This window comes from Tripterygium wilfordii, chromosome 4 (assembly GCF_013401445.1).
Source record: "Tripterygium wilfordii isolate XIE 37 chromosome 4, ASM1340144v1, whole genome shotgun sequence".
Lineage (NCBI taxonomy): Eukaryota > Viridiplantae > Streptophyta > Magnoliopsida > Celastrales > Celastraceae > Tripterygium > Tripterygium wilfordii.
In genome coordinates this window covers 454,827-478,974 of record NC_052235.1, presented here as the reverse complement: position 1 = coordinate 478,974, position 24,148 = coordinate 454,827, and the positions used below count along the sequence as shown (strand labels likewise).

General features: G+C 37.8%; 3 protein-coding genes and 1 pseudogene across 4 annotated transcripts; all 4 read left to right on the top strand.

The window, feature by feature from the left end:
* Window positions 1–3,370: 3,370 nt before the first annotated feature.
* On the top strand, window positions 3,371–6,229 carry LOC119996277 (transcription initiation factor TFIID subunit 10-like). Its single transcript, XM_038842854.1, has 6 exons — window positions 3,371–3,540; window positions 3,645–3,709; window positions 4,526–4,588; window positions 5,369–5,426; window positions 5,508–5,558; window positions 5,975–6,229. The coding sequence occupies exons 1-6, from the start codon at window positions 3,442–3,444 to the stop codon at window positions 6,053–6,055; spliced, it is 417 nt and encodes a 138-aa protein (XP_038698782.1). The 5' UTR covers window positions 3,371–3,441; the 3' UTR covers window positions 6,056–6,229.
* Window positions 6,230–6,930: 701 nt separating this feature from the next.
* Window positions 6,931–11,751, top strand: LOC119996578 (glutamate receptor 2.7-like). Its single transcript, XM_038843267.1, has 5 exons — window positions 6,931–8,154; window positions 8,509–9,860; window positions 9,954–10,266; window positions 10,351–10,757; window positions 10,903–11,751. The coding sequence occupies exons 1-5, from the start codon at window positions 7,857–7,859 to the stop codon at window positions 11,509–11,511; spliced, it is 2,979 nt and encodes a 992-aa protein (XP_038699195.1). The 5' UTR covers window positions 6,931–7,856; the 3' UTR covers window positions 11,512–11,751.
* Window positions 11,752–11,956: 205 nt separating this feature from the next.
* On the top strand, window positions 11,957–17,107 carry LOC119995925 (annotated as a pseudogene).
* Window positions 17,108–17,814: 707 nt separating this feature from the next.
* Window positions 17,815–23,875, top strand: LOC119997903 (ubiquitin carboxyl-terminal hydrolase 18-like). Of its 2 annotated transcripts, none has more exons than XM_038845133.1 (11): window positions 17,815–18,356; window positions 19,208–19,427; window positions 19,496–19,584; window positions 19,888–19,973; window positions 20,090–20,252; window positions 20,396–20,519; window positions 21,113–21,270; window positions 22,140–22,224; window positions 22,440–22,652; window positions 22,930–22,991; window positions 23,102–23,875. In XM_038845133.1, the coding sequence occupies exons 1-11, from the start codon at window positions 18,085–18,087 to the stop codon at window positions 23,688–23,690; spliced, it is 2,061 nt and encodes a 686-aa protein (XP_038701061.1). In that variant the 5' UTR covers window positions 17,815–18,084; the 3' UTR covers window positions 23,691–23,875. The 2 variants fall into 2 exon arrangements, with proteins under 2 accessions (XP_038701061.1, XP_038701062.1); XM_038845134.1 differs by having other exon boundaries at window positions 18,085–18,356; window positions 19,208–19,403.
* Window positions 23,876–24,148: the final 273 nt, after the last annotated feature.

The following is a 24,148-nucleotide window of genomic DNA, read 5'->3' as shown; positions in this document are numbered from 1 at the left end:
AACCTCAAGGGTATGAGCAAAAAGGAAATGAGCAGAAGGTATATAGGTTGAAGAAAGCTTTGTATGGCCTTAAACAAGCTCCTAGAGCATGGTATAGTCGCATTGAATCTTACTTTGAGAAGGAAGGTTTCCAAAAATGTCTTTATGAACATACCTTATTTATCAAAGAAGCAGAAGGAGGTAAGATACTAATTGTCTGTTTGTATGTCGATGACCTTATCTTTACTGGAAATGATGATGTGCTATTCATCAAGTTTAAATAGTCTATGATGAAAGCATTCAACATGACTGATTTGGGAAGGATGAGATACTTTCTTGGGATAGAAGTACTGCAAAGGTCAGATGGGGTTTTCATTGGCCAGATGAGATATGTGCAAGAAGTGCTGGAGAGGTTCAGAATGAGTGAATGTAATCCTGTTCACAGTCCAATTGTTCCTGGAGTCAAGCTAACGAAGGATGAGCATGGCAAGAAGGTAGACAGTACATTCTATAAACAGATTGTAGGAAGCCTTATGTATCTCACCACTACAAGACCTGATATCATGTTTGTAGTTAGCCTCATTAGCAGGTACATGGAACATCCCACTGAAATACACTTGCAAGCAACCAAGAGGATATTACGATATTTGAAAGGAACTATGGAGTTTGGATTATTCTACAAGAAGGGAGGAAATGAGAAGTTATTTGCTTATACTGACAGTGACTATGCAGGGGATGTAGAAGACAGGAAACAACCTATAGTCACCTTGTCCACAACTGAAGCAGAGTTCATTGCTGCAGCGTCATGTGCTTGTCAAGCAATTTGGATAAGAAGGCTCCTAGATGCTCTAAATCAAGCACAAGTTGAGCCTACAACTGTGTTTTGTGATAACAGTTCTGCAATTAAACTCTCAAAGAATCCTGTCATGCATGGTCGTAGTAAACACATCGATGTTCGTTTTCACTTCCTTCGTGAGCTCAACAAAAATGGTACAGTAAGGTTGATTCATTGTCAGTCACAGGAGCAGGTGGCAGACATAATGACCAAGCCTTTAAAGCTGGATGCATTTGGAAAATTGCGTGAGCTTATGGGAGTTTGTTCAGTTACAAGTTTAAACTGATTGCATGCATTCAGTTTAAGGGAGGATGTTGAAGTTTGTTAGGAGTCTTGAGTTTATTTAGGCAGTCTTGATACTGCAGTTTGTTAAATAAGTCCTATTAAGTAGGATGTTGTTAGTTGACCTATTATTTAGCCACGTAATATGTTAACGTGGAGTAGCTGATTTTTCTGATTCTGTTACCTGCATTGTAAGGCTAGAAATAGCCATGCTTTTGATATTGGAAAATGACAAAGAGCCCAAAATTTGGTAACCCAAAAGAACCCAAATCTAGTTGGCATGTCCATATCAGCATCCTATGTGGATGAAATTTGAAATTTGAAAATTTCACACAAATATTCACTCTCCCCTCCCCCTCACACACACACACACTCACTCTCTCTCTCTCTCTCTCCCCTTTCTCTTCCTCTCACCGTCGGTGGCTGGGTCACAACATGGGTCAAGCACCTCCGGTGGTTGTTCCTACCGATAGATGGTTGGGCTAGGTGCTCCTCAATGCGGGGAGTCCAGTGGTGGTGCCCGTTTGCAAAGGCAGCGTCGGAGGCTGTCGGATCTGACGTTCGAAGGTCCGGCTCCATGGCAAATTCCTTTGGATTTTCTGGTCAATCTTGCTACTAGATCCGGTTGATGAGGGTTGGATTGTGTTCATGATTATTGTCTAATCATTTTGGGACCAACACGAACACCAAACGTTGCCGGACGTCAGAGTTGTCGTCGGCCAGTGGTGGAAGCGGGGAGAGAAGAAAGAAGGGGAAAGAGAGTTAGTTGTTGCTCACATGTGCCACAACAAACTCTAAAACAGAGATGAGTTCTTCCTAACTAATCCACTTGAATGGGTCAAGGGTATGGGTGAGAATCCATTGTGTGCTATATGTGGGTTTGGTTATAGGAGGATCTTTGTACGATGAAGGAGCCATACCAAATAAACAATTCTTTCTCATTCTATTTTTTTGAATTTATTTTGTTTTCCTCTAAAATATTCAATTTGCTTCTCAGATAAAATCAATGGAATATCCCCATTCCATTGATTTTATCAATGAAATAGCCCAAATCCATTGATAAAATCAATGGAATAAGTTATTTCGTTGATATATCAGCAAAATTATTAATTTCATTGTTCTTAGTTCATATTGAAAAAAAAATCAGATTGGTGTGTCAACAGCCATGATCGGTGGTTGGATGATTGATTTTTGTTTTCACCGTGAAAATAAGAGAGATGGAAGGAGAGAGAGAAAGTAGGGGTCTCTCCATCTCTGACCATCTATGAGATAAGAGAATGAAAGTTTTGGAATTTTAATTTTCTCTCACTTGTACAATCATCAGCTGAGTCATACTGTCACCTAGATTTGGGCTATTTGGGCTACCATAATTTTGGGCCGACTAGCACCATTGTTTGATATTTGAATAAAATAGTGAACATTCTCCAATCTCTAGTTTCATTCAACATGCATAGCATTTTGTGCAGATATGGATCCAATTCTTTCGTTACATCTTTTTCTTTTATTTCTTGGTGTTATATTTTTATACATACATAAATACATACATAGACACACACATATACATATATATAGGATTTCTCACATAAGGGTCTAATATAAGGGTGTAAAATAAGGATGACTCTTTAATGGTGTGGATGAATGAGATGACAAGTGAATTAACTGCTTTAGGTCTTACATGTTTCAAATTAATGGTATAAACATAGATCTTTATTTTACACATTTACCTTATGTCATATAAGGGTTTAATGGAAGGGTGTATGTGTGTATATATATATGTTGCCAAGTTGCAGAAACCTTTATGAGTCCCGAGAGTCGAGAGACCATTGCAAGCTAGACATGGACAGATCATGCTGGCATGTTATAGGCTTTTAGCTAGTTTTGGGCCATAAAAAACTGCTATTAAGTTTGGGCTTTTTAACTACTTTTTGAGATGAGGAAAGTCCAGTCTATAGGCCCAAATTATTCTGGGCACCGGGCACGGCATGTCAGGCCCAGGGGATTAGGACGGAGTACTGATAATTTATCTGTCTTCTTTTATGTTCCTAAACTATCTAATTCAAGATTGGGCCCTCAGCCCATACGTAGCCCATCAATTAAGTTGTAAATTAACAGCCAATAGGGCCTCAGTTTGTAAATTAAAGGGCTGCATTCCCTGTGTCCACTTACATTACCCTACCTTGCTGGGTTGATTTGATCCGCCAGACCCATCTTTTTTAATATTCTTGTTTGCCTTGAAAATAAATAAATAAATATTATGCGCTTCGGCGTGGGCGTGGGCGTGGGCGTGGGCGTGAGATTGTGAGAGAAGCTGCTACTTGAATACGCATGTTTCCAGAACATTGAAGATGAACAATAATAATCTTCAGCAATCGAGTGACGGAAGACACGACGATGATGCTGCTCTTACGGAGTTCCTGGCGTCGTTAATGGATTACACTCCCACTGTGAGTTCCTCGAAACTCCATGTCAAATCTGTCTGTGACCTAATTAGACTTTTTAGTAATCATTTGGATTTTTCTTTTCAAAAATTGTTGTTTTAACTTTTAAGATCCCCGATGAATTGGTGGAGCATTACCTGGGAAAGAGCGGATTTCAGTATCCCGATGTTCGATTGTATGTACTTCTTACTCCATCAATTTTCTTTTTATCCGTTTGGTTGGTGATAATGTAGAGGAAACAAAAAGTCTACGAATGAACTTAGTCTGGTTGTCATGCTAGGGTTAGTTGAGTTCCTGATTGTTCGTGTTCTTGGATTCTGATACGTGCTTCAACTGGACAACTCGTAGTAACTATTATGAAGGATTTGTGTAGCTGGGCCCAATCATCTGGAGTAAGGCTTTGATGATGCGGATGATTTGTAATAATTGTGTTATGCTGGGCTAACTAAATTTGGCTTTCCTATCTCTTGTGGTGAACTTAGATGACAATGTGTTCTGCTAACTGTCAATCAAGCTGTCTCTCAATTGTTTATTGGAACTCTATATATATTGAATAACATAAATTGACACGTGAACTTAGTCTGGTTGTCATGCTTGGGTTAGTTTAGTTCCTGATTGCTTTTGTTCTTGGATTCTGATGTGTTTCAAATGGATGACTTCAAGGAACTTCAATTTAGGATCTGGTGTAGCTAGACCTATCATTTGGGATCAGGCTTTGATGATGATGATGCCAGTGATTCATGCAAACTGTGTTAAGCTTCGACAACTTAATTTCCCTCTGCCCATTTCTCTCTCGTATTTCCTTTCACCGAAGTTAGACGATAATGTGTTCTGGAAACTATAATCAGGGTGAATCTCAATTGTTTATTAGATCTCTTTTATATCTTGAATTTAAAGGAGAGGAAATGAGGAATAACCGTTAAATGTTACGAGTTGATCCTTTTGCATTTAGATATCTAGTCAACTTGAGTTCATTTTATTCTCTTTGCAGAATTAGGCTTGTAGCTATTGCTACACAGAAGTTTGTTGCAGAGGTTGCAAGCGATGCTCTCCAGTATGTATCCAAATCTTTTATTTTGTTTTTCAAATTCGTGTACTTCACATAGCCCCATTTATGTTAATGGTGACAAGTCTGTCAATCTGATGGTAAGAATAGCCATCATAAGAGATCTAATATCCACAAATTTTACAATCTTGAAAAGAGGTTGAATGGGTAGTTGAAGATAGCAAAAACTTCATAATACAATGTCTATATGGTTTGTCTACAAGTTACATCTATAACAATAGTTATGGCGGTAGGGAGGGGGTCTCAAGTGTTAAAATCGTAGCTTTTTTCCATAAGGTTGGAGTCTCTGTATGAGAGGATACTAGAAGGGAGTGGAATATGAAAATTTCTGTATGTTCTGAGACTGAGTATTTGGAAAAAAAAATTGGTTGCTACTTGTAGGCACAATTGTGTAACTGAAACCGCCTTTTAACCCAACTAAGGGGAATCTTATAATGTTATGTTGCTGATATTTGTTGTCCCGTAGATAAGCTTTGTATTTATATGGTTTTAGGTTCAGAATCTTTAACTTACTGTTTCTTAGCTCTCAGCATTTCTTTTGTTCAACAAGGAAGAGAACTTAAAAAAGAAGAAAAGAGAAAACAAAAGGGGAGAGGGCTAAAGTATAGTGTCTAATTTCTCTTAATGAAAGAAATTAAACAAGTTATTTGATATTATAGCTTTGATGATGGCGTTGAGGATTGTTTAGTTTGTTTTGTTGGTTTCCAATGGTAAATGTTAGTTTTGGTTTTGGGAGATTTTTATAACCACTCACACTTCCTGATGTAGGCAATGCAAGGCACGACAGTCGTCAGTTGTCAAGGACAAAAGGGATAAGCAGCTGAAGGTGTTCTTCAGCTTCCTTTTCTTCTATTATCTATTCATCTTTTTTCATGTGGCTTGTCTTTACTTTTTTTTATTGGGACAGGATAAGCGTCTTATATTGACTACGGAGGATCTGTCGAAAGCACTACATGAGGTAGGCCGTGAAATTTTCTTTATAACCCTAGACCTGAAGCAAAGTTTCTCTCTTGATTTCTTTGCAAACACCAAACACGTTATTTTTATAGACTGCAAATTTTGGATAAGTGAGAAGTGTCTATTGTTGTAGAATCATTAGCCAACACTTTTTTGATTGTAGTTCTTTGATCTTTCTTTAGCTCATCATTGCATTCTTCTGTATATACTCGACGGATACCATGATAACTTATCATGTATTTTTATGGATCAAAATGGTAAAAGAGTGAAAACAATAGATGACATTGTCATGGGAAATGAATGTTGTTACTTCTTTAATGGGTATACCTATCCATTTTCTATTCTTGACGTACTTTTTGATAAGATATCTAAAATAGATTCTTTTACTTGTTGTTTTTCCCAATCATTTTATGGCAGTATGGGGTTAATGTGAAGCACCAAGAGTATTTCGCTGATAGCCCTTCTACTGGGATGGATCCAGCTTCTAGGGATGAATGAGCTAGAACTAGCATCGTTGAACTTGTACTCATTCATTTCCTGTTTGAAGTCCTTCTTGGGATTTTTGTATGTTCACGAGTAATGTCGCTGCTGTTGCTTGTTTCTTGGTCTTTCTTGTGCATTTCATTTGTTGATTGTTATTATTTCATTTAAGGTGGTTTTACTTTATTGATAGCTTGTTCTTGTGCATTACATTTGTTAAATACGGGCTCTAATTATGTCCTATACAAAATAAAGCAGTTGGCCAGTGCCATTCAGTGGAAAGTCAGAGTTGTTCAAGTCCTTGCTGTGTGTGTGTTTTTTTAAAAGAATGGGCAACTCCTTAGAAATTATTGTGTGGTTAAGATGTAAGAATCATCGACCATGGATGCTTAGTCATGAAATTACAGAAAATTAATACATGCGCTTCATTATGGACTGCGTTAGTTGAAACTCCATCTAATTTTCTTAGTGTGACAAGCAGCTCTAGATTTTGTGTCATTGCAAATAGTGTATTAACATTGCGACCGCGTGAAGAATTGCTCTAATGAATGGCTCTTCTTCTGGACGCTTTGAATTTCAAAGGAAGATATTCGTTGTGAGCTTGAATTCCTTTGTGTCAGATGGTTAGAAGTTGCTTGACTCGAGTTATTACTTGCAATGGTAGACAATTATTGGGCCAACAAAGATGTTATCTTTTGCTGATGTGGTTGTATTGTAAAACGTGTTTTGCTTATGTGGTTGTATTGGGAGAAGTGTTTTGCTGATGTGGATGTAATGGTATTTGTGTTTTGGTGTAGTTTTGTTGTGGATAATATGGAGGAATAGAATGTTGTTGGGTTGGGTGGAAAGAGAAAGTGTGTGGGAAGAGAAAGTGTATAGAAATTTGTGTTTTGTTGATGTTATTGTGTTAGAATACGTATTTGACTTGACTTTTTGTGTAATAGAGGTGAGACTCAAAATTAATTTTGTTAGGGACATTTCCTCCTAAACCATTGCAAGTGCCTTTAGGCAAAGACAAATTATCCGTGTTTGTCATAACCCTTGATGATAATTAATAGCAGGTTCATTGACCAAGTCTTCCTTGGAATATTTGGAGAAGAAGAACTTCATTTTGGAGTCAAATTCTCCAGTGAACATTAAATAAGTCTCTCTGCATTCTTTGTTAGCTTGTATTGTATTTTTTATTTTAATCAAGTAAATCTCTGCGAATCAAATGGAGCAAGTTGGATGGAAGTTTTCATATCGATCTATGTGACTATGAGGAGGACATGTATATCTTTTTTAATAATATTCTTGGTAAAGTACGATTATATGACTTTTGAGTTGGGGAGGACAGTAGTCGTTATGTCTTGTCTGGTAATAAGATACTTATAAGTCATTCAAAACCTTATTGTACTCTATGAAATATGAATAACTTAAACTATTTCAGTATTTAAATCCTCTGTCTCGTCATTTATTTTCTTGAAAAAAAAAAAGAAAGAGGAGGAATTGAATTTAGTACATGTAATTATGGTTCGAAATTCAACAATCAACCTTATTAATATACATACGACCGGTGACCACAGTAACCTATACTCTGGGTTGATTTGGTCAAGGCAGGCAATGACTGACACAAGCCGAGAATTGAACCACATAATGATTGAACCAGGTGTAACCCAAGAAGCCTTCTACTTCACAGTCAACTGGAACAAAATATTACAAAAAAGTATGCTTACTTTTCAAAATTAAGACCCTACAAAAGCTTCCTCCTACAAATAGTACCATACTGCCATATTTTTCCTTCAAAAATTTAAACTAAACTATCAAAAGCTTCACAAACATGTGGAAGGACCTTCCTTTCAAGCTCGCCTTTTCTTCTTCTTCTTCTTCTTCTTCATTTCTCATATTCTCTATATGGGTTCTTCTATTCACAACAATGGGTTTGGCACAAAACAACGCCACAATCCCAGTTAAGATAGGAGTTGTTGTTGACTTGGAAACAGAGTTCGGAATGATGAGTTTAAGTTGCATAAACATGGCTCTCTCGGATTTTTATTCTTCTCATAGTAACTACAAAACCAGGCTGGTCTTGACCTCCAGAGACTCCAATGGAGATGTTGTTGGTGCAGCTTCAGCAGGTGCTGTCTCTCTCTCTCTCTCTCTCTCTCTCTCTCTCTGTGTGTATCTCTATCTCTCTCTAGATGTGCTTTATTTGTTATTACCACCCGAAAGAGACAAGGCCAATCATGGGCTTTTATCATGAATATTGCTTGATAATTTCAGCTTCTTAATTTGCAGAATGTGAGTCGCTTAGCATTCAAGAAGATGATTGGGATGCAATAGTATTTTTGTCTTAAATCTATTCATGTCCAATCTATATTGCTTTCCGTTTATGAAAAGTAATATCAGAAAATTATTAGATATCATTTGATTTTGTTAGCTTGGCATTGAAGCTAACGGTGTATGCTCATGCTTGTCATTTCAACAAACAGGTTTAGACTTGATAAAGAATGGACAAGTTCAAGCAATACTAGGCCCTGAAACATCCATGGAAGCAAACTTCTTGATCAAACTTGGAGACAAATCTCAGGTTCCCATTGTCACTTTCTCTGCATCAAGTGCTTCCCTCACATCCTTCCACACCCAATACTTTGTTCGAGCCACCCAAAATGACTCCTCTCAAGTTTTAGCCATCAGTGCACTAGTCCAAGCTTATCAGTGGCAGGAGGCCGTGCTTGTGTATGTCGATGATGAGTACGGCCAAGGGATTATACAGTTCCTTACCGACGCATTACAAGCTGTCAACACTCGAGTCTCGTACCGGAGTGTCATTAGCTCTAGAGCTAGTAGTGATGAGATTGAAGCAGAGCTTTACATGCTAATGACTAAGCAGACAAGAGTGTTCATTGTCCACATGTCGCCTTCTTTGGGTTCTAGAGTTTTCACCACAGCCAAACGGATTGGAATGATGAGGGAAGGATTTGTTTGGATCATGACAGATTCAATGACAAATTTATTAAGTTCACTGAACAATTCTGTCGTGGATTCTATGCAAGGCTTACTGGGTGTTAGACCTTATGTTCCAATAACAAAGGAGCTTGAAGAGTTCCAAGCTAGATGGAAGAGGAAATTCCAACAGGACAATCCTACAGTTGTTGGTGTTGAATTGAATGTTTTTGGGTTACGCGCATATGACGCTGTAGTGGCACTAGCCATGGCAGCTGAAAATGCAGTGAATTCCACCAACTCTTTGATTTTTCAGAACCCTAAAAATGGTTCTGCAAACTCAACAACCGATCTTGATTCAATTGGGATTTCCCAAAATGGTCCATCATTTCTGCAAGCATTGTTGAAAACAACTTTCAAAGGTCTATCTGGAGAGTTCAGGCTCATCGATAGGCAATTACAGTCCTCAACGTTTCAGATAGTCAATATAAATGGAAATGGAGCAAGAGGAGTTGGGTATTGGACACCAGACAATGGACTTGAGAGAAACCTGAATGATTCATCAGGAAATTCAACTATACATTCAACATCCAATTCTACTATTCTTGGAACAATTATATGGCCAGGAGATTTGAGATCAACTCCGAAAGGATGGGAGATTCCCACAAATGAGCCGAAGATGCGGATAGCAGTTCCTGTGAAGCAGGGTTTCACTCAATTTGTGAAAGTGACGACAGACTCAAGTAATACCATAACAATCACAGGCTACTGCATTGATGTCTTCGATGCTGTAATTAAATCTTTGCCATATGCTGTTCCATATGAACTCATTCCCTACTCCGGGCCTAATGGTGAGCAACCCAATTATGATGAAATGATCTATCAAGTATTTCTTGGGGTAAGTTTTTTTTATATTGATTATACTTGCTCATCCCATGTCTTATGGCAATTAAAGATTTGTTGTGTTGAACTGATTGATCTCTTGTGACAGAGATTTGATGGTGTGGTGGGAGATACAACCATCAGAGCAAACAGGTCCAATTATGTAGACTTTACATTGCCCTACACAGAATCTGGTGTGTCTATGATTGTCCCATTCAAAGAAAACAAGAGCAACAATGCATGGGTTTTCTTGAAGCCCTTGACATGGGACCTTTGGGCCACAAGCGGTTGTTTCTTTGTGTTCATTGGATTTGTGGTTTGGGTTCTTGAACACCGGATCAACGAAGACTTTCGTGGCCCCCCTGCCTATCAAGCTGGCACAAGCTTCTGGTTCTCTTTCTCAACCATGGTTTTTGCACATCGTAAGTCACGATTCATCTTGCTCGTCTGTGTTTGATGTATGAATGTGTTCTCATAACTCATTTCTTGTCTAATTTCGCCTGCAGGGGAGAGAGTAGTGAGCAACTTGGCTAGATTTGTAGTAATAATATGGTGCTTCGTTGTTCTGATTCTTACACAAAGCTATACTGCCAGCTTGACCAGTTTACTCACAGTGCAGCAGCTGCAGCCCACCGTGAATGATGTGCATGAGCTCATTAAGAATCAAGAGAATATCGGTTATCAAATGGGTACTTTTGTGTATGAACTGTTGATCGGATTAGGTTTTGACAAATCGAAACTCGTAGTCTATCAATCAGCGGAAGAATGTCATGATTTGTTTGAAAAAGGAACTGCAAAGGGTGGCATAGCTGCTGCTTTCGATGAAGTTCCATATCTGAGGATCTTTCTTGCCAAATACTGCTCCAAGTATACCATGGTTGACCCAACTTTTAAAACTGCTGGTTTTGGCTTTGTAAGTTACATCATCATTCTCTCTCTGTTCTTTCTTCTATAGTTTTTGTCAATTTGATTGGATTTATGGCTTGAATATGAATCACCAAACTCAAATTCCTTCTTTTTCTCATGTGGGTTTGATTTGTTTTTCTGTGTAAGTGCAGGTCTTCCCAAGAAACTCCCCTCTGGTACCTGATGTGTCACGAGCAATCTTAGAAGTGACCGAGGGAGATAAAATGAAGGATATTGAGAAGACATGGTTTGGAAATGAAAGCACTTGCCCAAATTCTAGCACTTCAGTCTCTTCCAGTAGCCTTGGCCTTGATAGCTTTTGGGGTTTATTCCTAATTGCAGGAGTTGCTTCAACATTAGCACTGCTCATATTTGCGGCCATGTTTGTCTATGAGCAAAGGAATCTGTTGAAGACCTCTGATTCAGAATCTTCAAAATGGAGAAAAATTTGGGATTTGGCAAGAATATTCAACCAGAAGGACCTCACTTCACATACTTTCAAGAAAAGTAAACTCTATGAAGAAAGTGGAATTCATGGTGATGATCAGAGTCCTGTTGGAACCTCTCCAAGCACCCACTGCTATCCTAGTCCATCAAGCTATGATCATAGTTTCACTTTCTTTGGAGAGCAAGGAACACCTTCTCCTGAGCATGGAGATCCAAATAATCCAAATGTTCAAGTAACTGAAGAGATTGATGTCATCATTGAACTTGCCAATCACACCCGAGAACAGCAAAGAATTCCTGAAGATAATCCATGAAAAACCAATAGATGTAGATCCTCTCACTACTTCCAGTAGATTACTCTCTCACATAGATCCATGCCTAGACAAAGAAACAATCCCAAAAGATTTTCTTCTCTCATGCATGAAAACTGCATCAGCATGGAAAATCATTCAGTCTTGTAACACACATCTCTCAAGTCTATAAACTCTGTTGAATAACATTTTCATGCAAGATGTAATCGTCAATGTTACAGGCCTTTCTCCTAAACAGGAAGCATAAGCTCGTCTTAATCATTAACCAATGGAAGTAATATTGCAACGTTATGCCCAAAGATAGAAGCCCAGAAAAATCCAAGGCCCAAAAAACTTTTAAGTTCCAGTGAGACTGTCAGGCCCAAGTTACCAACTGAGATTACTTTAAGCAGCCCAAGCCCGAGTTTTGGGACTGGACAATTCAGCCCATTATTAAGGAAGCCCGGAATTCTTTTCAGCCCTGTAATGTAAGAATGGACAGGCTCCGCAATACTAGGCAGCTGCCTGATCTCACTCTGAAACATTCCCCGGTGTCTTGTTAGGATCTTCGAGAGTGGTTGGAGGTGATGGGAACCCAGAAAATTGTTGGTTCGGTAACGTGAAGGAGCGACATTCTGTCGTATTCAATCGTGAGCTCTCGATATCACAATCTAGTGTACCGGAAATTCGCTCTGTTGGAGTTCAATGTTTTATGGGTTTTGAAGTTACTGGTTCCGAGGCTGAAGTTTGCAGAGGTGTTGAGCTTGTCCACTAAAATCGTAAGTTGATGTTATTCTAATCGTATTTGGTGTTCTGTTTGTAGTTGGTACTAGATTTTCGATGGATATATGTCATTGATCATATGGCATCACCTCTTTTGGTATTTATAATGCACTCCAGGTGTTTGATGTTTGTTCTCTCTTATTTATTTCTTCTGTGTCATTGTTAATCTTATTGATATCAAACGTTTATGACTCCTAGAAGAACAAAATACTGACAATTAGCTTTGCAAATATGGATGAAAAAGAACAGAAATTATTGTACAATTGTGGGGGCATTGGGCACAAATGGCTGATGACAATATGACATTAACTAAAATTACTCCTGCATAACACAACTGGTTTTTCTGTGTATTTCATGTATTTGATTAACCGATTATCAGAAAGTCAACTATGTTCGTATACTATGGACACCAGCTTTGTTTATGAATATATCAGAAGTAAATTTTGTCAAGAAACTCCCCAGTTAGTGACTGTTCCAGACACTTTGAATTTCAAATTCAGACATTTATGATTCCAAATTCCATGGTCAGATGATTACACATAATGATGAAAACCTTTCTTTGTCACTAAATCAATTACTCAACAAATTTATAACATAGCAAAGGATAATTCCTAGAAAGGAGCCATGGTCATGAAAATGAAGCTATACTTGCTTTTGCAATCAGTTACTATTTTCTAAGTATATCAAAGGATTAAGGATGGTTCTTAGAAAATACGTAGCCATAGTTTCCTTGAGCAATACTGTCTTTTATGCTAACAACATAAGTGATTGAGATTTCTGCAAAACAAGGTAAAAGAAAATTAATTAACTTATCTTAAATAACTGACTGATATATAATTAGGTTATTCAACCAAGTAAGCAAGTACAGCTCTGGCTGGAACTTCGACAATGAGTTTTCAAGATTCAAGAAACAGATACTTTGATTTGGTCAAGGCAAACTATGATGATATAAGACAAGGGATATCTTTTAGATGTCAACCAGGGGATCTATTTTAATTTGTTGAATATGAACAGTTGTGCTAAAGCCACAGAAGGAGCAGTCGCAAATAATTATTAGTCTGAGTTGAGTCCTCCCCATGCAATGAACTCAGTACATACATAATTCCCTTCCACGCACAGTCTCCATCTCTCTATATATACTCAGTCTAATTTCCTAATTAGAGCCTGAACAACACATCTTCCCTCTTCAAAGCCAAAACTGTCAAATATGTGGAAGAGTAACCCTGCCAAGCTTTCTTCTTTCTTTGTCTTCCTTTCTTTGTGGATTATTGTTTTTGCAAAATTGATGGGTCAGGCACAAAACAACACAACATCAATCCCAGTTAATGTAGGAGTTGTTCTTGACCTGGAAACAGGATTTGGGAAGATAAGCTTGAGCTGCATCAATATGGCTCTCTCAGATTTCTGTGCCTCACATGCTGACTATAAAACCAGGCTTGTCTTGAATTCCTGAATTCCAGGACTCCAATGGAGGTGTTGTTGATGCAGCTTCAGCAGGTTTATTGTCTATCTCTCTCTCTCTCTCTCTCTCTCTATGCTAGTTATGATCAAACTCAACTTGATTTTTAAATCACTTATCAAATTAATTGGTTTCCCCTATAAGTTTTTTTTCCTTCCTTTCTGATATCCGAGATATAATTCAAGTTCATCAAGAATTAGCTTGTTTGTGCACGAGAGTCGTTTAACTTTTATTGGGTTTGATAAAGTCTTTAAACCTTTTCCTTCTTTCTCTTAATTTCATTTCCAAACAAACAGCTTTGGACTTGATGAAGAATGTACAAGTGCAAGCCATAATAGGCCCTCAATCAACAATGCAAGCAAACTTCATAATTGAACTTGGAGACAAAGCTCATGTTCCCATCATAAGCTTCACTGCATCAAGCCCTTCCCTCACATGTTTTCACAGTGAATACTTCATTCGAGCCACCCAAAATGACTCCTCTCAAGTTGCAGCCATAAGTGCAGTCACACAAGCCTTTCAATGGCGAGAGGCAGTGCTTATTTATATGGGCAATGAGTGCGGACAAGGAATTGTGCCTTACTTAATCGACGCCTTACTAGCAGTGAACACTTGAGTTGCTTACCGGAGCGTCATCAGTTCTCTGGCCACTGATGTGGAGATTGAGGCAGAGCTGTACAAGCTAATGAAAATGCAAGCAAGGGTATTCATAGTATACATGCTGCCTTCTTTGGGATCTAGGGTCTTCACCAAAGCTAAAGAGGTAGGAATGATGAGTAAGGGGTATGTCTGGATCATGACAACTTCAATGACGAATTTGTTGAGCTCAGTCAATGCTTCTGTCATGGAGTCCATGCAAGGCTTATTGGGTGTTCAACCTTATGTTCAAGGAAGTACAGAGCTGGAAGAGTTCTGGGTTCATTGGAAGAGGAAGTTCCAACAGGACAATCCAACGGTTTTTGACACTGAACTGAATGTTTTTGGATTACGTGCATATGATGCTACCATGGAGTTAGCCCTGGCAGCTGAAATTGCAGTGAATTCCACCAACTTTTTGATTTTCAGAAACTCTAAATGTTTCTGCCAATTCATCATCAAGTGGTCTCGAGAGTCGAAACGATTGGGATTTCCCAGAACGGCCCAGTGCTTCTCCAAGCACTGCTAAGCACGAGATTTAAAGGAATTTCTGGAGAGTTTCAACTGGTCAATGGAGAATTACAGTCTTCAGCTTTTGAGATAGTTAACATAAATGGAAATGGAGCAGGAGAGTTGGATTTTGGACAACAGAGAGAGGACTTGTAAGAAACCTGAATTCATCCATTTCAACTACAAATTCTGCTCCCAACTCCAGTATTCTTGCACCGATTATATGGCCAGGAGATTCGACATCAAGTCCAAAGGGTTGGCAAATGCCTACAAATGAGAAGAAATTGCGAATAGCAGTTCCAAGGAAGTCTGGTTTCACTGATCCCAACACCAACTCCATAAAAGTCACTGGTTACTGCATTGCGGTTTTCGATGCTGTAGTGGAAGCTTCACCATATGCTATTCACTATGAGTATGTTCCCTATGCTCAGCCCAATGGACAGGAAACCACTTACGATGATTTGGTTTATCAAGTGTATACTGGGGTGAGTTCTCCTACCTTGCCTCATCAAACTTGCTTTGAATGCAACCAATAGTACTGTTCATACCAATGAATGTTAGACCTATACAATTAAATCCATCAAAACTTACTTTGACTGATATCCTAATGAAATGGTCTCTTCATGGACAGAAATGTGACGCTGTGGTGGGAGATACAACAGTCAGAGAAAACAGGTCCAAGTATGCAGACTTCACATGGCCATACACAGAATCTGGTGTGTCAATGATTGTTCCAATCGCAGACCAGAGCAACAATGGATGGGTATTCATGGATCCATTTACATGGGAACTTTGGGTGACTAGTGCTTGTTTCTTTGTCTTCATCAGGTTCATAGCCTGGGTTCTCAAACACCGGATCAACGGTGACTTCGCGGTCCACCTACCCATCAAGCTGGCACAAGCTTCTGGTTCTCATTTTCAACCATGGTTTTTGCACATAGTATGTTGCGTCTGTCATTTTATAGATTCACTGCAGAGGAACCTTAACTTTGAGTCAGAGCTCAATGAATACTGAATGTTGTTTGCAGGGGAGAGAGTGGTGAGCAACTTGGCTAGATTTGTAATTGTGGTTTGGTGCCTTGTTGTTCTGATTCTCACACAAAGCTTCTCTGCAAGTCTGTCAAGTATACTCACCGTACAGCGGCTGCAGCCCACCGTTACTGATGTGCATGAGCTTATTAAGAATGGGGACAATGTGGGTTACCAAGAAATTTTGTTTCTGAAATGTTGAAAGGATTGGGTTTTGACGAATCAAAGCTAATATTTTATGGTTCGGCTGAAGAATGTCATGATTTGTTCGCGAAAGGCACTGCAAATGGTGGCATAAGGGCTGCTTTTGATGAACTACCTTATGTCAGGCTGCTGCTTGCCAAATATCGCAACAAATATACCATGATTGAACCAACTTTTAGAACTGCAGGCCTTGCCTTTGTGAGTTTTTATTCTTCTTTTCTTTTCTAATTCAGCTCCTACCGAAACCAATGCCTTACAGTTCCTGCTGTCCCTTTTGATCTTGGGCATGGTTTATCTGTGAATTCGATTTTGCAGGTCTTTCCAAGAAATTCCCCTCTAGTACCCGATGTTTCAGGTGCCATGATAACTGTGACTGAGGGAGATAAAATTAAGGAAATTGAGAATGCATGGTTAGGGAATCAAAGCAATTGCCAAGACTCGAGCACTTCGGTCTCTTCTAGCAGGCTTGGTCTTAATAGCTTGTGGGGCTTATTCCTAATTGCAGGAGTTGGCAGCAATGTTTATCTATGAGCACAGACATGTCCTAAAGTACTCTTGAGTCAAAACCTTCAATATGGAGTAGAATCCTTGATTTGTTGAGAATTTTCGACCAAAAAGACCTCTCTTCACACACTTTCAAGAAAAAGTGAATTCTATGACCGGAGTGGCCAGAGTCCGGTTCGTACCTCTCCAGACACCCACTGTCCTCCAACTCCATCAAGCCATGATCATAGTTTCACTCTCTTTGAAGAACAGGGGACACCTTCTCCTGACCGTGGCGATACCAGTCCTAATGTTCAGGAAGCTCAAGAGATGACAATAATTACCGAGCATGCTAAGTACTAGTCAAGAAATCCTCCTGATATAACTCATGAAACACGTTTGATATAGATCTTATCATTGCCTGTAGACTACCCACATTGCCCAATCTAATTGTATATTTGTATTTGTATAAGTAACCCTTGTAAATTAATCTTATTTAATGAAGCCAACTTTCGTTTTTACTACTTCCCTACTGACAAATCTAAGGTTACTTCATCTAAAATGTTTTCAATTGGATAGCACTGACAAGAATGGAGAAGGAAAATTTTGTGGCTGACTAACATGCCATTTGAATCTAAGATCATAATTTCATGGCATGTGTAAGTGTAACGTCATTTTAGTTTATTTCTTTCGATAAAATAATTTCCCTTTTTGAAATACCAATTGAAATCGGGGACACATATATACCTAATCGAGTCGATTGCGAATCAAATAACTTCTCGTTGGTTATAAATGAAATTATAAATACACATCTATGTCAAATTTTTTTTAACGGGCAGGAGTTCTTAATTATGATTGAAAAACAAAATCATCAATTGAATTTAATTTTTCGCTTAATAATAATAGGGAGAGGCCTAAAGAATAATGATGGACTTAACTTGGTAATTTTCATATTTATTAAGTCATAACGGAGACCTTTTTTGACCAATCATGCGTCACTTTTTTATTGGCTTAGAAAGAAAAGATATCAGTCACTTTTAATGCATGACAGTTAACAAAAGGAAAGGTTTGGAAAACAAACCAACCCACTCCACTCAGATGCCTCCACGTGATTCTATGTGTTCGCTGTCTTTGAAATGTTAGTCACAGCCCCGTGAATCTATCTAAGACCTTGTGATTATGGTAATTTAAGTCCAAATTAACCCAGTAATCCCATCTCAATTGAAGGAAACCTTGTGTCTTTTTAAAAAAACAATGAAAGAAACCTCTTTTTTTTAGTAATTGTGGAGGAAACCTCACTGTATTCCCCCTATATATATTCTCCAGAAGCATCTTCAAAACCCTAAGTTCAATTAGGGCTTATGCAGTTAAGCTCAAATTGAATTTCAACAGTTAGCTCAAATTGAATTTCAACGTCGAAAAAAGCCCCAATCTTGGAGTAATTATCGATGAGAAGGGACAAGATTGAGGCGAATTTGATCAATTTGGTTTAGATGCATGTGAATGGTGTATCGTTGGATCTGAATTGGTTTCTGCAATTGATATTCACGGTATTTATAATCTCGTTCGGTTTGCTACACTTGGTGAAGAACACGGCGTCGAAATACTTCGAAGTCGACGCCAATTTCGAGGGGGGAGAAAAAGGTAGTGATCGAGGGGGCAATACAATGCCTGGGATACCCATGAAAGAAGACCTACCCTCTTGTGCCGTTTGCGGCAGTCCTGGCTCTAAGAAGTGCTCTCGTTGCAAATCCGTCAGATACTGGTAATGATGAAGTTTGATATTGTCTTTTTTTTAAAAAAAATTTATTTGAGTGATTTTGATGTGTTTATGATACACACCTCAGTATCGAAATAGGGATTTAGACGGAAAAATTGTTATAATTTATTGAATAACCGTGGTTTGGTCAAATTCAAGGACAATATGACCGGCAAAGAGTTGTTATTCTAATAGGGAAAAGAGTAAATCGAATATTTTGTTTCTTGTAATTTGAAAAATTGTACTCATTTAGTTGTTCACTTTATTTTTCTTCTTGAGTGATGTATATACTGTTTCAAAAGGCATAAATAATGGATTGCTTTTGGCATATTGGTTAAAGAAGCAGTTGTTATTGGTAGAGTTGTGAAATTGGTGGTCACATATGTTTGTTCCCGATAGAAATTACTAGATTTTTCTTGTTTGGCGTTGTCATATTTCATGGCATCTGCTGTCTCAGGTATTTTGTAGAGTTTTCAGGTGAATCAATAAGATGGTTGGTTTCTTTGAAAGAAAGATTGGTGCTTGACTAATTTTTGACAGAGTTTTTTGTATTATCGTATCCATTGCATATTTATGTTCGTAAAATATATGATTTTCAGGTTACAAACTAAAAATATTGATAGACTACAAAAAACTACTCTGCAAGGTTGACAGATTGTTTTCATCTGTCTTTTATTCTGACAATTGTGGTCTACTTTTTGTGAATTGCATGTCTGTTTTATAGATATATCGTTTAAGCTTTTAAGTTATTTATGTCTTTTTTTTTAATGTAGCTGCTGCCTATTCATGACAAATATTCAAATTTCACTTATTTAATCATATGGTTGTGTTGAATATCGTATCTTCTTCTTGTTTAGTTCATCAAAGTGCCAAACAGCGGATTGGAATTCTGGGCATAATAAAAAGTGTAAAGATTATGGCAAGGAAAATTCAACACAGATTGTGACAAGCTATGCTGGTGTCAAGTCTTTTGGGCTTGGGAAAAGAACTTTTTCAGGAATTGCACTGGTTCCTAACTCTGGATCCTCCAGCCATGTAAAAAAGCCAAGAAAGGTGTATTTACAGCTTCCTGTTTGTGTGAGTCTTGAATAATTTAGTTTTATGCTTCTATAAATGGTCAACTGTAACCTAGCGTGTGAATTCAGGTTCTTTTCCCTTATGAGGAATTTGTGAAACTTTTCAATTGGGAGAAGCCAGGATTTCCTCCTTGTGGGCTTTTAAATTGTGGAAACAGGTATGCAATGGCTCTTACTATTTATTTGAATCTATCCAATTGGATACTTTCACTGGCATGGAAGCTATGTGAGCACGGTCTCAAATGTGCAGACATAATCAGCCACACTAATGCTTCCCAAATTTCTATTGTCATTAGGTAGATACTTTCACTTGCATGGCACAGAGGTTGTGCTCTTGCTCGTAAATAGACGCATGCATGCACAACCAAGCATGCAAAGGAAAAAAACCGGCACCATACATGGATGCTCTTTTTAAGTGTTTTTCTCCCTCTATCCTTTTTAATGTTGCCTCTTTTTTGCAGTTGTTTTGCCAATGTGGTTCTACAGTGCCTCACATACACGAGGCCTCTTATTGCCTACTTGCTGGAGAATGGTCATAAGAGAGAATGTAAATTTAGTGATTATAATTGTTTCTTGCCCTTTTTTTTTTTTCCCTTTCTTGTCCAGTGCTTAAACATTTTCTCACTTCTGCTTCTTTTGTTCCTTTTTAATTTTTTTTTTCAGGTAGACGTAATGATTGGTGCTTTCTTTGTGATTTTCAAGATCATGTTGAAAGAACAAGCCAAAGTCAGCTTCCTTTTTCACCAATGAACATTCTGTCTAGATTACCCAATATTGGTGGCAATCTTGGCTATGGCAGACAGGAGGATGCTCACGAATTTATGAGGTTTGTGCCACTATAACTGGATTCATTTTTTACATCCAAGGACATCATTGTTTTTTTATATAGAATATGGTTGGGTAAGCAATAAGAATGTTAGTGAGGTGCAAAATTGAGTTCACCTTTGTGATCCTTTCTATTAATTGCAGATTTGCTATTGATGCAATGCAATCTGTGTGCCTGGATGAATTTGGTGGTGAGAAAGCTGTTCATCCCAGCTCTCAAGAGACAACTCTTATTCAACATATATTTGGTGGTCACTTGCAATCTCAGGTGAGGTATTCTAATGTACCAAAGCCAATAGTTTTGCTTATTATTTTTGGAAGTTTAGTTGCTGCCTGTATGTAAACAAGTCATTATGGTGGAATAATTTACATAGGTATTAGTAAGAAGTCAGAACTTGGCTTTTCCCATATATTGCTACGATTTCTCAAAAAGCTCTTCTATAACTTTCTCATTGAGTCATTACCTAGAATGGTTGATATGGGTGCCAGTGCCATCCATCTATCCATTGACCGTATTATACTTCTGGCGTAGAGGGGAACTATATGGAATGATAATAGTAGATGATGCTATTGTAGGAATTAGGTAAAGTTCCTAGGAGTGGAATATTATGTGCAGTAAATCTGAGAAAATGTGTTCATCCAGTATCTATAAAGTCACAAGTACGATTTTTTTGTACCTTGGGTTTGATTTCTGAGTTATGCTGAATATTCACTCTGTCCCTCCCTAACCTTCGTCCCCGTCTGCCACTTTTTGTATTGGAATATTAAAAACAATTAAAACTGGTGACAATTTCTAGTTGTTTCTCCATTAGCTTCAATCTCACTATTTTTTTTTTGTTTTCTATTTTTGACCTTGTTCAGGTGATATGTACAAACTGCAATAAGATATCAAATCAGTATGAAAATATGATGGATTTAACTGTCGAGATTCATGGTGATGCTTCATCATTGGAGGAATGCCTTGATCAGTTCACGGTCAAAGAGTGGCTTCATGGAGAAAATATGTACAGATGTGATGGGTATGGTTATCTGTTATTTTATCTCGGGCGCAAAAAGTTTATAATTCATTTCTTGCTTGTTTTGTTGTCGGCATTTTTTTGCTTTATGTGCCGTAATGTGTTCTGGCATTGTGAAGATCTTAACATAACATATTTGTGTTCTTCAATTAGTAATGCCACATTCATTGAAGTATTTGACCATACCAGTTCATTTAATGTCCCTTTTGAGTTCTGACTTTATGACTGACTTGATGCCTGTTTTTGTTTTTCAGTTACGTTTTCTAGATTCAGGGGTAAAGATGCATAATGCTTGGAATTTTTTTTTCTCTTAGCCAGTGGCTTGGCGTGGCCTGGTGAACTTGGTTGCCTCCATTTTTAAGTTTCTAAGATAGAGTGTTAAAATTAGGAATAATGAACCTTGAAGACTACATCTATATTTTGTTTGTCGAAACTAGTCATTCTTATTTTGCTTTTGCTGTTGGCCTTTAGGAATTTGCTATGAAGGATCAGTGTCTAACGAGTTGTTATGCTACCATCTGCTAAACATGGATATGGACAATTAACCATTGGCCAGGAATCACTAGAATTGGAGTAGTGTAAATAGTTGCTTCTTTCTTTTGACCATTCACCACAAAATCGTTCTCTGGCATTGTTCCCTGTGAATTTGTTCCCAACTCAAATTTTCATGTATAGGAAATGAGGACCTAGAGAGGCTTGTTAAAAGCTAGTTCTCTTTCTTATTTACAGTGAATTAATAAATTTTTCGTGAATAATATTTGTGTTTTTGTGTTTCATTGAAACTTCTTTGTATCAGTGTTGCAGCTTATTAAAGCTGTGCTTCTGATTTCCTTTGTTAATCTTATATGTATAATATTTTACTCTTTTTGCAGGTGCAATGACTATGTCAAGGCATGGAAGCGTCTTACTATCCGGCACGCTCCAAATATCCTTACAATTGCCTTAAAAAGATTTCAGGTCTGCCCCATGCTTCTTCTTTTTTGGTTCTAGTCAAATATATTTAATATCCAAAAATACTACTTGCTCCTATTGCATGAAACATCAACTTCGAGGGTTTCTAATGCTATTTCCATGCTCAAAAATTTTGCAAATAATATATGTTTTTTTCTTCTATTGTTTTATTTAAAGAGCCTTTTCTTTTCTGAAAGCATTCTGTGTGGACATCTTTGCAGAGTGGGAGATTTGGGAAACTTAATAAAAGAGTAACCTTCCCCGAGACTTTAGATCTTAGCCCCTATATGAGTGATGAAACATATGGTACAGACGTGTACAAACTTTATGCAGTTGTTGTTCATGTGGATATGCTGAATGCATCATTTTTTGGTCATTACATCTGTTATACCAAGGATTTCTGTGGAAGGTGGCACAGAATTGATGATTGCAAGGTATTCTATCCCTCTCCTTGAGACACGTAAGTGGTATAGTAGTTCTGTATACCGGCTTCACTTTTTTTTTTCAATGTCTTCCCAATATCCCTGTGAGAACTGGTCCACTCTTTTACCCTGTGTAATTTATGTACATATCTGTTATATGAATTGGCGTTTCTCAAAAAATTATCATTTGATTCTGGAAAGGTATGTGCATACATATTTTAGGATTTTCTTATTATGTTTAAGGTCCCCGGTTCTAGTTTCATCTAATCCCTTAACGTATCTTTGACAGGTCACAACTGTTGATTTGGATGAGGTGCTATCTCAAGGAGCATACATGCTTTTGTATAACAGGTGTCTTTAAACAATGTTTCTTCCCAAGAAAAGTCTCTCTTATTTCTTTAGTTGGGTAATTAATACTAATTACATTCTTCTGACGAATTATGTTTTCATATTTTTGTTAGGGTTCAGCCCCGAGCTTCGTGTCTTAGATTTGTTGAATCTTCAACTAAAGGGGATCAACAAATGGTGAATGGGGAAGCGGAATTTTGTCGAAAAGAAGATATCAAATGCTTTTCTATGGCAAATGCGGTCATTCCATTAAATGGTTCTGGTTGTCTGCCGTGTGAAAATGGTTTGCATGTTGAGCCACCCACAGGAGGAGTGAGTTCTGGAATTGTTAGTAGTGATTTAAAGGATATTGTGGATGCTGATTTGGAAAGTGGGGCTTCCACAGGGGAAAGCATGTCATCTATTGACATTAGTTTTGAATCTGCAAGAAAGCATGCAGAAGATGTGGATATGGATTGTTCCGAGTCAAGTCCGTCTATTTTGAAGGAGGCTAATGGCTATGAGAAAGATATCCCAATAGTTTGCAGCTCTGAAAATGTGAGAGGCGAATTAGTGGATACAAGTGTGATGGATTCTGATACAAGTGAAATTACTCCGGTCAAAATTCAAGATCTAACATGCGGATCAACCTCACGCGATTCAGATGACAGAGAAAGGAATGGACACATAAAAGAAGAGATGGCTTGCAGTTTTAGTCCATAGGTTTATGTTCTAACTCATTGTTTGTTAATAGTTTAAAAAACAATTTGCTCATTTAAGTTAAAAGCCAGCTTCTCCATTTTTGTCTGGGGTTTCTTTATTTGCGTAACCCTGGATTCCTAATGTAAAATTTCTAATGGGTTTTTAACTTAAACTTCCATTAATTGCCACGAGTATTAATTTAGATATGTGTTTTTTTTTATAACTGTTTTTGTGATTTGGGTATAATAAGTTCAATTTCCTATTGGTAAATGAGTTGTCGACTAGGTAGACCTCGCAGCGTATATTGAAGATGCTTCGTTTGCAGGGTTCTTTATCATATTAAGTTGTGATTATGAAATGTTAAGAGACAAGTTGTCATGGGAGGAAGCTTTGATTTGATAAAGTTATCTTCCAATGTGGTAGTTGGCAAAGAAGTGTTGTGTTTATGTCTTGTCTCGTCTCTTAGAAGATAGATTCAA